Here is a 13784-nt window from a genome sequence, read left to right on the forward strand (position 1 = left end):
CGAGTTTCTGCAGCTTGAGAGCAAACTGACGGCACTGCAGTAACACACGATTTACCCGTGTTCCCCTTCGTTAGGATATAATGGCCCTGAAGGTTGAACGCAGCAGGAAGAGCCAAGTGCTGGCACCGACTAATCCCACCCCTGCCACTCACTTGTTGCGAACCATGACATATTACTTAACTGTCTTTTGTTTCATTTCTTCACCTATGGATGTGCAAAAAATGTATTTGCCTCAGTTTCTGTGGGTATTATGTTAGACAACAGCTGTAGCGCGCTCTGAAGGAGCAACGCCCGCCGCTCTGTGCTGCAGGCCTCCCTCCCTCGCAGGCCCCGCGCCTGACCCTCTCCCCCAGCAATGCACCCCCAGCTCAGGCTCCGCCGGGCGCCGTCTGAGGAGCAGCCCCTCAAGCAACCGCCCTCAAACATCGGCGGCAGGACCGGCCGGGCCTCTGCGGCCCGGGCTGACCGCCCCCCCCGCCGCCGCTGCGCGCCCCGCTGCCGCAGGCCCGGGCCCTGGGCTCCCCCTAGCGACAACCCTGCCTCGGGCGGGGAGCCGCGGGACGGGCCCCGGCACTCTGCCCAGGCAGGGAACGGTGCCCGGGCACCGCCCGCCGCTGCCCGCGTCGCGATCCGCCGACATGACACCCCCGCCCGCAGCCTCCCCACCCCGCCCAGCCCCGCCCCGCGCGCGGCCGATGCTTTTTGGGCTGGGTGGGGCTCCGTAGCCTCGAGGCCGCGCAGGGCCCGGCGGCTGTTACTATGGCAACAGAGGCGGCTGTGATCGCCTCACTGCCGTCACGTGGCCCAGCCCATCCCACCCCACTTTGCGGCCCCGCCCTCCTCCGTGCCGCCATCTTGGAAGTTGCGTCAAGATGGTGGCGCCGGCGACTTAAGCTCCGCCCTCCCTCCCCTCGGCGTGTGGGGCGGTGTGGTGACGTCATCGCGCTCCCGCCGCCTGAACCCGGAAGTGCGTCTTCCTTTCGCGGGCGTGCGGAGCCGGCGGCTGCGTTAGCGCCGAGCCAAGCCGGCGGCGGGGGGATGGCGGCCGCCGCGGAGCTGCAGGGGAAGTACCAGAAGCTGGCTCAGGAGTACTCCAAGGTATCAGGCGCCAGAGCCCGTCCCCGATGCCCCGCGAACGGCGGCCGCCGTCCCCTTGCCGGTGCCGCCCCCCTCCAGCCGCTCCCTGCGCGCGGGCTGCCGGCCGTTACGCGCCTAACGGCCGCCTCCCTGAGGGGAGGGGGCCTTCGCCGCTTGGCCCGCGGGGCTGCCCGTGCCTTCGCTCAGCCTGCCCTGCCCTGCCCTGCCCTGCCCGGGGGAGCCGGCTGCTCTGCCCCGGTGCCGCCGTGGGGCGGCGGGGCCCTGAGCTCTCCCGCCCGGCTTGGCTACCTTCGGCGCTGTGCTCTAGCCGCAGCGGGGGGCTGAGCTGATTTTTGTGGCAGCATGAAGTGTTTGGGGCCCAAGGGTTGCCTCTTCTTGAGGATGAGGTGAAGGCAAACTTGGGAGGCAGGGGAGGAGTTTGCAGGTGCCGAGGGAATACCGAATGGCCGAGTGCTGGCTGGGCAAGCCGATGCGAGGAGCAAAGCGGTCTTGTCTGCAGAGCATCCAGTAGGACAAATAATGGGTTCAGCTACACCAGGGAAGTGAAACTAGCAGTGCTTTCCCTTGCTTCTCCACTTCCCAGTCAGGCATGAGGCTTAGTTATCTTTTTGGGTGTGAACATTCTTTGAGGTCTCGATCTTGTATCTTACCCGTAGACTCTGAGTTTGCTTTGACTGGTGGATGTGGAAGTTCAGTGGTCTTAGTAGTGCTTGCAGTGGTGTTGCAGTGGCTTGGAAGTGAGGATACTTGATTCCACTCTTGCCTCATGTCTGTTCCCATTCTTCTGCAGCTGCCCTAGGTGACTTTGCTTCCCGTTTCTGGTGCTGTTTAACGGAGTATTTGCAAAGACTTCTGGCCCATAGCAGAGAATGCCTTTCCTGTCCAAGGTGCTTGAGATGATTTCTTAAATGTGTGCCTTACTTAATACGGAACTCTTCATTCTTTTTTCTCCACTAAAAGGAAGAGGAGACCGTTGGTCTTGAATAGCATAGTTCTTCAACGGCTGTGGGAAAGAAAGCCAGCACTTGGTTTTTGTGTAGCCAGCATCAAAGTGTTTGGCACAAGGCACTTGACTGTATTCGACATCTTTCCCTAGATTACAGAACAATGCATTTTTTAAATACTGTTCTCCTTGGGACTGCAATTAAAAACCTGTACAGAATCTAAATTGTTCAGATATTTATTTTTTTTACTGCTTCCACAAAATCATTTTAAGAAAACTGAATTCACTTTGGGGCTTTATAGGTCACAGAGTTCATCTTTCTTATTGCTTTCTACAGTGGCTCTGCTGTACTTTGGAAATTAAAAATGGATCAGGGTAAGGAAATTGAGTGACTTTGCTGCTTGATTCCCGAATGAAACTTTGAAATGTGGACTTTTGATTATAGCTTCTGAAAGTTCCAGCTGCTCTATCCTCTTTCCTTTAGTATCGTGGTGTCCAAAAGCTTTCATTTAACTTCATCTTGCAACTTTCAGCCTGTGAAATTTCATTGGTTCTTTGTGGGAACTATTTTTTGGTCTCATCCCACTTCTTGTGCAACAACGCCGGGGCATTGTGGGATCCCCTTTGCAGATAACTCTCCTCTTTGTGCAAATGATCAGTTGTTCAGTTGGCTGTTTATTGTGTGCAGGTGGAAATGGAGAGTAGCCCTGGGAAGCTATTTCCCTGTTTGCTTAATTGTGTTGTGGAAGCCAAGGAGAGAGGTAGACAAGAGCTTGATAGACTGGAGGGGTGGGATGCCAAGGGAATTACTTGCCAAAGAATTGCCTTCCCTCTCTGTTCACTGAGCAGTCCAGAAGAAGGATGTGCATTTTCAGAGTTTCTTCTTCCACTGCAGTTGCAGCTTCTGGCTCTCTCTCACAACTCTGATGGAAGTAGTAGTCAAAAGGCTCTTTGAACTTGTGACAGCCTTTGGTGGATCACACTTCAGCTTGGATATCTTAATGCAACACGATTGAGCTAGTTCATTCACTGCACCTGACATTTGTTCCTGCATTCCTGTGGAAGAAAAAAGGCGTAGAAAACTACTGCACTGCTTTTTCTTGCTAGGGAACCCCTGTGCTTGGAAGTCTTTCTGTGGCACTCTTGCAAGTTTCTTCTCTTGCCTTTGTGATGCCTGAGCAGCACAGTGGGAATACTGCAGGGCAAAAGCCTGTGCTTAGCAATGTCAGCTGACTTTTGATCTTTCAAATCTATTCAGTCATCAGACTGAAAAGATTAGCCATTGCTGTTTTACATTGAATCTTGCCTTTTATGCATCTGCCAGAGGTATTCCCAAATGCTATACAAACCCTTTTAATTTATATCTGCAACAGCTGGACTCAAACATGTCAAATGAATACAAACTGCCATTGAAGAAACCAGGATTCAAGCAATTATCAAGGAATTGGAAGATGGAACTGTCGGTATCCTCATTGCTGCAGGGTAGAGGTACTCTGTGAAGTAACTGGGAAATAGATTTCTTGAGCATCACTTTTCACTGCAGTGATTTTAGCTCAGATTTGTGAACTATATAAGTAAGACTATATAAATAAGTCTTATATAAAAGAGGGCTTTTTCTTCTATGCTTTTTATGCATTTCTTGAAGTGTTTGTCAAGCTGTTCTCTCTGGATCTTCTGCTGCTACCAGTAATAAGTATTTTTGCATTAGAGTATGGTTAAGCTCTTCTTGAATTGATACAGATTTTGACTTACTGTGAGCCCTGCTTATGTTCCAGAACCGGTCATGAATTGTTTTGGGGAGAAGAGGGGAGAGACAAAAATAGCACTGAATATGAGCAAGAACTTGATTAGTCAAGGAAGAAGTTGCAACTTTTCCATATTTGTTCACTGTTCTTCAAACTTTAACTATATTTAAGTAGCTAATCTTCCAAGATATTTATTGAGTAAGAATTATGTTCTATTTGAACAAAATACTCACATGATGAAGTAACTTCTTGTTTCTTGGCAATTCAGGGTATGAACTGGATACTTTTTCCAACCTGATACCACTACTATCTACCTGAACAGAATACTTTAAAAAGCATGTACATCTGGTGCTCTCATGAGAGCATATGCTTTATGCACATTCTAATGAATGGCTTTTATTTATTCCTTTGTCTTGCATAGTTATTGGCATCTCTTATTTTTCAGCTTCGAGCTCAGAATCAAGTACTGAAAAAAGGGGTTGTAGATGAGCAAGCAAACTCTGCTTCTCTGAAGGTAATCTCTAAAAACTGGTCATGTCAGATGTATTAAGCTGTGACAAAGTAGGTAAATGGGAAGGGTAAATGGGAATACCTTTTACTCAAAGTATTGTGATTAAAGAATAAAGAAGGAACTTGATTTAGCAAAAGAATTTCTGTTCTGCAACGAGTCTTCATTGTTCTCTGTAGGTGCTGACTTTGTAAAAGTGGAAGGTTGCTTCTTGATGATTAACTTATAGAATGAAGTACTTGAGTGTGATCTGTGGGCAGCTCAAGGAAGTGAAATCTGTTTTTTAGTTTAAAAGCAATACTTTTTGCCTCTTCAGTGTTCAAATAGTGAAGAAAGCAATTTTTTAATGTGTTCTTTTTTTAATGTGATACTACTTACTAAAAGCATGTGTGAAAGTAAGTGTGGAAGTTTTAAAATTAAACTTTTTGGTCATTCAGGAGCAACTGAAGATGAAGGATCAATCACTGAGAAAACTGCAACAAGAAATGGACAGCTTGACCTTTCGAAATCAGCAACTTGCCAAGCGAGTGGAGTTACTTCAAGATGAACTTGCATTAAGTGAAGCTAGGGGCAAGAAGAACAAGGTATGTGCTAAAGGCAAAAAAACTTGCTTAGCAGATGTCTGCTCCTCACCTGTCAATGTCTTATCCTGATTTCTAGCAGTAGTTGCTTTGTATCAAGGGTTAAGTGGAATGTTTTGTCAGAACTTGTGTTATTAACTGATGTTAGTGAAGATACTCATAAAACAGATATTGATACATACAATACATAAGTAGTTCTGTACTCTTCTTTCGAGTGCGTCAGCTAGCTGATACTGAATTGCTATCTCCCTTTCCAGATATTTATTAAGTGTTCAAATAGCTGGGAAAGATCTTGGAGCTCTGTGATTAATCTGCTGCTATGAAGAAAACTGATCACCCCTGATTTCCTATCCCCACCTCCTTGCTTTGTAATTTTGATGTTGATGGTTAACTCTTCAGCCTATGATTGCAGCTTTTCTAGTCAGCTCTTACAAGAATCTTGTCAAATGCTTTGAAATCTAAATTTTTAGTTAGTATTCCTTATGTTGTTTCAAAATGACAGAATAATTTCAGTACTGCGGTCTTTCTTTGCCAAAATGCTTGCTGATTAAACCTGGTTATACCATCTTCTGTCTTAAGACCAGCCATGTCTTCTGTAGGTAACATCAGAATTCCAGGGGTGGTGTATCTGGACTTAAATAATTCTCAAGCATCCTTTGCTATCTTCCTCTTATGAGGAAACCCCTCTTAATTACTGTCATCTTTTCTTTTTGGTTAGTTCCCAAAATGCTGTAGCTATCAAGACTGACATTAAAGAAATCATTCAACTGATTAGTGATATGATCATCTTCCTTACTTTTTCCCTAAACTCGTGCATTTTTTTGCTGTCCAGTTCCTTGACAAGCATAGTACCTCTGACTTAGTACCGCTTCACTAGACATGTTTCCAAATTTTGAAGGACCTCAGCCTGGCTTGAGTAGCTTGGCAAACCATTGCCACTGACTTTCCTTCCTGTTCAGCTGTCAGAATGCACAGTTATGTATTTCTTTTGTTTAAGAAGTGTTTGTACTACCTTTCAAATATGTTTCCTTTAGTTTTACCTATAGGGCCTCACTGAGTATGTACATTGTGTTGACCACACCCCCACTAAATTCCATGTCGCCCTTACTTCAGAGACTGGCCATTGGGAGACCATGTAAATCACATCTAAAATTACTTAGATTAAGCTTTGGATAGATGATCTGTGTCAGACTGCAGTCCTTTTAGAAGGAGGAGAACGTATGACCATGTCTCAGGTGTTGTAGGTCATAGGCTGACATCAAGTGCAGAGGTGGCTTAGCTGTCCTAGCTGTCCCGAGCACTTGAAGTTCGGTGTTAAGTTTAAATGTAAACAGTCTCCCTTTTTTTGGGTGATGGTACTACCTTTGTTCAGCAGTGTGGTAGAGCAGAGAAGCAGTGTGGGATTCACTGGTGGTCTCTGAGTCTTTTGGACGAAATGGGTGAAAAATGAGGCAACAGTTGGCAGAGAAATGTCTGTATTGTCAGGGTAGTTGGTGGACAGTGAAGACCCTGTGTTTTCCAGTGCCACCTTGTGCTACAGCCTGACGTGGGATAGTGCACTTTCAGTGATTGTTCCTGGTCCCTGCTGAGACCAGACCAGCTTACATCTGGACACTTGGTGGGGGCAGATGTGCCTTACACACAGCTACCAAACCAAATAAGCCTGTGTGCATAGGGTTTCATATCACTGACTGCGTGGAATCATGCAAGGTTCAAATGATGTCAAATGGGCACCTGCCCATACAAGCAATTTCGTGTGTGTGAATGTGACGCCTGCGTAGAGGCTTTCCTGAGTCCTTATTGAGTTAGCATTCTACCACTATACAGTAACAATGGTGTGAAGGAAAAAGTGCTGCTTTTAGGCTCATGCTGTGTGTGATATGTGTACCTTTTGATATATTAGTCAATGTAAGTAAGATATATATACTCATGTGCCTCTATTGAGAATTAGCGATGGGAAGTGTTTTCATATACTTGGGGATGGGCTTTGGGATAACCCCAGAAACTTGGAGATAATAAATGCATTTTCGTTCTTTTAGAAAAGTGCAGAATCCTCATCTCAGTTGAGTCAAGAGCAGAAAAGTGTCTTCAGTGAAGATCTTCAGAAGAAGATAGAAGAGAATGAACGATTACATATACTTGTGAGTGAAACTTTTTTAGCCTTTCTTTCTAGTTCAGAAAACTGGTCACACGAACAAAGACAGAGAAAATAAAATGCCATCTGAAAACTAGTGGGTTTAGAAGCGTAGTTGTATGCAAAACGGTAGATTAGATCGCGTAGCTTGTTTATAAAGATGTTCACTGGGCAAAGAAGAAAGTATTTTGACTTCGGATTCTTAAGCCAGTATGTGGAATAACCGACATAATACGTGTTTTCTCATTTAGATTTTTAACTTTTGGTGACACTGAGCTACTCTACTGAAAATAGCCATATAGTTGGTACTGGGTGGAAACTTCTTTTTAGTTCACTAACTGTTTCAGAATTGCCTTAAAGCTTAAAATACTTTCTGCAAGTTGCCATAATTAAGTCAGGAATTACTTTACCGAAATGGAATGCATTTCACTTTGGTTTAGAAAACTTGAGAAAAACCGTTTGGCTCAAGTTTAATTTTTCAGGTGTCTACTATTAATCGGCAATATGTTTAAGGAATGCTTGGTACTACAAAACTTTAATAAACACAAAGTACTTTGTTGCTGAATCTTTTCTTTGTAAATATCATCATAAAATTTCTATTTGTCTGCTAGTACTTGTTATTAACCTGGACTGGCTTATTAAGTTGGTGTAACTCATAGAACTAGATTCCATAGTAAAATGAAGCTTTCATATGAGCTCTGCTTTTCTTCTTTTAGTTCTTTGAAGCAGATGAGCAGCACAAACATTTAGAAGCGGAACTAAGAACTAGACTGGAGGTTTTGGAAACTGACGCTGCCCAGCATCAAGCTGTGGTGGACAGCTTAACGAGGAAATACACAGATACCATAGAAAAGCTGCAGAATGATAAAGCCAAATTAGAAGTAAGGAGTTTTTTCTCTTACTTGCAAGTTTGAAAAGTTTTTAAATGAAATGTCTTGCTGTGTCAGTACTTACATTGTGAGATTATCTTCTTGCATAAAGATCAAGTCTCAGACACTAGAAAGAGAAGCTAAGGACTGTAGGCTTCGAACCGAAGAATGGTAAGTGTTTTTATTTAATATAATTAAATATTGATTTAAAGAAATAACTGCTGTAAAAGATTAACTGGATTATTTTTAGAGAATAATAGCTTAAAAAAAAAGGGAGGGGAAAAGAAAAAAAAGAAAAAAAAAAGACTTTGATAAAACTCAAAATACTGGGCAACAGCGTATTAATATCAAGACTGTGCACGTCAGACCCCTTCTCCTTCTGCTGAGTATGTAATCAATTCAACAGATTTAGCTTTCAGTAAGAGCAGTTTTGTTGCCAAGCTACTTAAGTAGCTGTGAAGTTGATGAAAGCTTGAAGAATTTATTTGCAATGGAATGCTATGAAAAGTAAAAAAACTACTGAACTTGTATGAAACAAAGATAGGTGAGTTTTTACAAACTGCTTCTAAAAACAAAGCTTCGGTAAGGTATGCTGAGACAGCAGACTGAAAAGATTTTCAAAAATCCTCCTCCACCCCAAAATCTTCTTGAACTTGAAGCTTTTGCTTCAGGTATAACATGCTCAGCTAGAATATTTGAAAGTTTTTGTTGAAGGATTGTTAGTTTTGGAATACCTTAATTGTGTTGAAGACAAGTTGTAGAAAATGGGAAGAAGTTGAGGACTGTGGGCCTAAATCAAATTAGGGTGCGCTTCTCTGAAGTTTATTATTAAGATGCCTTTTTTAAAGATATATGTGCAGTATTGATCTTTAATGTAATGGATAAAATGCATAGTGAATGATCAGATGAAGAGTTCTTTCTTTCAAATGGTAACCTCGAAGTATGTATTTTAATTATTTTGATAGGTGCGAAGATACTTGAATTCCAATAACTCTTCTCTAATACAAGTCAGGGTTTCACTAAAATGACTTGCAAAAGAGGATGAAAGCTGTGTTTTGCTGCTCTTTGCTTTTTTGTGGTGTTTGAAAAACAGTGTAGTCTTCATCTGCTACTATTCAGTTCAGAGCTTGTCTGTCACATTCTATGATGACTGGGTAATTAATGTCATTGTCAGAAATTGTCCCTACCATTTAAGAAGGGAGGCTTTTTAAAAATAATAAAGCCTGACACTTCTTTATTTTAAACACTGAAATTGGTATCTAATGAAGATACGACAGAAGATGTCTTTGAGAGTACTGCTCTTCTGTTTTCCCCGCTCTTTCAGGGGAAGGGATCCATTTGCCTCTGACACCCACGCTTTATTCAGGAAAGCCAGGGGATACAAGACTTGACAGCCTGCATGCCTTGAAAATTAAAGGGCAGAATATACAACAAAACATATCAAAGTACTTGTTTGCCATTCCTTTATAGTACAAAAAGGAAACATCTGTACTTTCGCAGTTTGTCTTTGAGTTTATTTTCTATCATGCCCAATGCTACTGCGGTTCATGCTGTACAGTTTCTATGCAACTTTGGAGCTGCTCTTCAAGAAAAATGTTTGTTAATGTGCATGAGCTACTTATTGGCCAGTTTCTTCATATCTTGCTTGTCTATTTTGGATCCTTTTTCCTTGTTGGTCCTGATAAATTTCCACGTCAATTGTTTTTGTAAAAAAGGAAAAAACTGTCACTTTGACACCTTCCCCCCACCCTCCACTATATGTGCAGGAGTTCTAGATGTCAAACAGGAAGCAAAACAGTGAAGAATTTGGTGGCCTAAGTTGGGTAAGGTGTGGAATTTGGTCTGAATCAATATGCAGTAATTTTTGACATATGTATATAATGCTGGAATATGTTACTGTTCATCTCAAGAATCTATACTAATGATATTAATAATCTTAATGGCTTACGTTCACATCTGTATACACAATCAAATGCAAGTGAAGCAGATCTAGAGAAAAATCACTTGAGAATGCATCAGAAACATAATTGCCAAGTCTTGTGGGAATGGGCTGTATCATAGCAGTGTTTAAATATGGGGCTTTGAAAAGCTTGCGAGGTATTTCTAATAGTGATGTGACATAGTTAACTGACTTATCGACAACTCACTATTTGCATACTGGAATAGCAGATCAGATATATAGTAACTAATTTAAAGGCCCTTTTGCATTCCCATTCCAATTCCAGTAGAAAAGAACACCTTCATATAGCTTATACAGTAATTGCAGAATTGGAAAATAATGTAAAGGTTAAGTCTGAAGTAAGATGAGCTTCTCAAGAACGGAACTTGGGATTTCCAACAACTTATTGCATCTTTCATTGCATTTGTTAGGGATTAAAATACAATGTCATATATTAAATATGACATAAAAGAGGAAAAATTATTCCTGCTGTCTTATTTCTATCTAACTTCTAGAAAGAGACAGATACCTGTACACTCAAGGGATGCTTATGGTGAGCTATGATGTTGGTGATACAGATTTAAAATTTGAAGGTTTACAATGTATGTGTGTGGTTTTGTTTGTCTTTTTGTTATTTAGCCAGCAACAGTTAAAGAATCTTCAAGCAGCTTTGGGCAGTAGATTGGAAGAATCTCTATGCATAATCAACGAAAAAGTACCTTTTAATGATACAAGTACGTATTGCCTTGGTCTGGGTTTCTTGTTTAATTTTGGGTATCCATCTGGAGGAAGTACTCCTTATGAATTAAAATGTATTAGCTGGAAGAAATGTTGGACATCTGAACAGCCGCTTGGAGGTAATTGTTAATAAGTATTCATGATACTAGTCATAGACTTGTTTAGTGATCTTAAAATATCAAGTTTATATATCTATATCTAATGAAAATTAAAAATTTTGAAGGCTTTTGAGTAATTTGCCACTTGTCTTGCTTAGTGTTGACAGAATGTTGTAAAAGATGAAGGAACACTGTCAATTTACTGGTTTCTCCACAAAGATTTCTTTAGTTACTCATCTCAGAGAATATTATTTTTGGCAGGGTATATTTAAGAGTTACAGTGAGTTAAGATGGGGATAAACTAGTGGCTGCAGAGATGTTGACTTAATGAGGCATTGCCTCAATAATGGTCCACACTTAGTGGGAAGTCTGTCAGTGTGTCTCATGTCTGATCAGAGAACACCCAGCTTAGTTCTTATCTGTGGTTTGTCTCAGACTCGTTCATCTTTTCAGGGAAAAAAACCCTTTGAATCTATGGACTTTCACATGAAGCAACCTTTTTTTATGTTTCCTTTCCAACTGCTACTAGATAAACTGAAGTGCAGAGGATGCCATGAAGTTAGGAGTGCTCAGCCTTTGCATTGCTTTGGTGCAAGAATCGGTTAGTATGTGCCAGATCAGTGCTGTGTACTGGGTGCTTTTGTAAATAGCTTGAACACGAGGTTGTACTTGGGCAGGCAGCAGTCTGTAATCTTCTGGCAGTGAGACTAGAGGACCTAGAACAGTGAAAAAGCTGAAAGTAGTGGAGAAGGAGCAGAGAAGTGAAAACAGGCTGTTGAATTTCTGGTAGGTTTTTATTGGTAGATTTTGTATTTTTCATTCAGTTCAAAACTTGATGACAATGTTTTGAATAGCCTTAGGTTCTCTAAAAGCTGATCTGGTGGGGTGCTGCAGGGGTGAGCCTTCCAAATTCTTCACTGGGTTGGCAATCCAGTGAGTCTTGCCTTAGAAACACCAGATCATCTTCTCTTCAGGAAATGTTGACTCTCATACAGCATGTTATGCTTAGGTGTTGGTTATGCTTAGGTGTTGGTGCCTTGAGTTGATACCCTTTTCACTTCTTTTTCTCACAAAGATCACTTTGCCTGGCATCTGCTGCTTATTTCTACTTCTCTGGCTGCTTTAGCTGATTTTTTCTTTTACAGGTGGTTATCACTGTAGTGAGAACTTTGATGCAAATAATTTGTTTATCTGCTCACTCAGCTGCCATAGCATAATGCTTTTACTTGTGTAGAAAACATTGCAAATAGTGGACAGATCTTTAGTGACAAAAGAATGAGAGAAAGTCAGGAAATGTTTGTCTGCTATGGATTCCAACTGTCTTGCTATAGGCTCTGTAGTTGGTTGTAAGTGTAACTAGCAGCTGGCTTCAGTTTCAGTAACAATCAAATGACTTGTTTGCTGCTAAGCATGATTTCGAGAGCAGGAAGATAACAAAAAAGTTTTCTGAAGCATTTACTTTCGAGTAGAATTTGGTAATTTTGGACAGAGTTTTTTGTTCTGAATACAACTACCTCTTCCTATGTGTTAATTGCCTAAATGTGAATGATACAAAAGGAATAAGAAGCTGTAAATTTCCTTTGTGTGCAAATTTTAAACTAAAGTGGTTATTATTCCATTTAATTGAGGATGGATGTGATTCCTTTTAAATCTGTAAGACTTTAAGCTGTTCTCTAGGTACAAATATCCCTCTTCCTCTTTAAAAATCGTGCCTGCTTGTAATTGTATAATCATTCTAGTTGCTCTGTAACTGGAACAGATGCTGAAATATCTGGAGAGTACATCTTGTTGTAAATTATCAACAAATCAAGCACATACAGGAGGTTTTTTAAACATGCAAACCATTAAAAAATACATTCATCTTATTTGACAGTCCCTGGAATGTAACTGAAATTTGAAGGTCACCTTGAATTCTTCAAGGTTTTTTTAAAGATTTCTCACTCTTCTTAGTGATGAATACTGTTCTTTTGGGCAAGAGGATTCTGCTCTTACCTATCAAATTCAAGGTGTTTGGATGGTTAAATTTGACTTAGTCTAAGGCAAGTATAGAAGTGCTTTCTCTCCACGTAGTCACTGTAACAGTTCTTAAGTGAGGATGTTTAAGCCTACTTTATTGAAGCCAATTGTTTGTATCTTTTTAGTTAATATTACTTAGATGAACTGTAATATCACTGCAATGAAATGTTATATTTAAAAAAAAATCACTATTTACCAATAAATGTCTCTTAAAAAACCACAATTTAATAAGTGCATGTAACTTAATTTTTGTCCTGTAGGATCTAATCGATACAATGCTCTGAATGTACCGTTACACAACAGAAGATATCAGGTAAGCCCTTTTTGTGGCTTCATATATAAAGATGCAACTTTCTACACAGATACTGAATAAAAACAGTCATTTTAGTGACCTGAAATGCCAGAAAATAGGCTATCTTACTACTATCATGATATTCCAAGGGAATTTCTGTCCACAGAGCCCCTGTGCTTTTCAAAAGGTAGTCTATACTATTCTTATGTCAAGGAGTCAAGTTCTCTGCTTACCTCACTTCACTAGAGCTAATCCACTGACTACTGGCTGGTGAACACTGTAGGTATTAATTCAGGCATGCCTTTCTAAAAAGAATGGCGAAAAGGTTTAATATTAGTCTCTTATTAAAGTTATACAAAATATTCTTTTACTATGCCAACCTGCAGTAAGTTAGAAATTGAACATTTCATTTTTAAAGTTGGTTAAAACTATGTTAGTTCAGAGGTCTTAAGCTTCTTGTTGAAAAAAGGTAGTTTTGGTATCTTAAATTCCTTTTCCCTCAAACTGAGCTTCTTCAGTCACATCACTTCAGCCCCAAAGAATGTTTGCTTTCGTAAACTGTATGTTGGTGTGTACGCGTGAATACCATATTAGTTAATATTACTTGTCACTAGTCATAATCCTTTTAAGAAATAAATCATGTATCTTTGAGAACTCTGCATGGTTCATTTACATTTTATGGGATACTTCTTGCCAAAACACCTCTTACTTGCAGCCAAATCACCCTTATTAATTTAAATATTTAAAAAAAAGAAACCGTTTCTGTTCATTACTGTAATTTCATCAGTTTCCTTGGAAATGTGGTTTACTCAGTATTCAAAAA

General features: G+C 41.0%; 1 protein-coding gene across 9 annotated transcripts in view; it reads left to right on the forward strand.

The window, feature by feature from the left end:
• The first annotated feature begins 936 nt into the window (after nt 1-936).
• Nucleotides 937-13784, forward strand: part of PPP1R21 (protein phosphatase 1 regulatory subunit 21) — a 37466-nt gene continuing 24618 nt past the window's right edge. For 3 of the 9 annotated variants that reach the window (XR_012673185.1, XM_075147335.1, XM_075147336.1), the window contains exons 1-8: nt 937-1098; nt 4232-4300; nt 4732-4878; nt 6915-7016; nt 7726-7890; nt 7991-8049; nt 10457-10551; nt 12930-12982. Coding sequence is in view for 8 of the 9 variants with exons in the window: in XM_075147335.1 (XP_075003436.1) it covers nt 1039-1098; nt 4232-4300; nt 4732-4878; nt 6915-7016; nt 7726-7890; nt 7991-8049; nt 10457-10551; nt 12930-12982 (750 nt within the window). In the remaining variant the exon portion in view is untranslated. Of the gene's footprint in view, nt 1099-1403; nt 1986-3412; nt 3501-4231; nt 4301-4731; nt 4879-6914; nt 7017-7725; nt 7891-7990; nt 8050-10456; nt 10552-12929; nt 12983-13784 lie in introns of those variants that run through there. The other 6 variants (XM_075147333.1, XM_075147330.1, XM_075147329.1 and 3 more) reach the window with 6 other exon arrangements.

Source organism: Calonectris borealis, chromosome 3, assembly GCF_964195595.1.
Source record: "Calonectris borealis chromosome 3, bCalBor7.hap1.2, whole genome shotgun sequence".
Classification (NCBI taxonomy): Eukaryota; Metazoa; Chordata; class Aves; order Procellariiformes; family Procellariidae; genus Calonectris; species Calonectris borealis.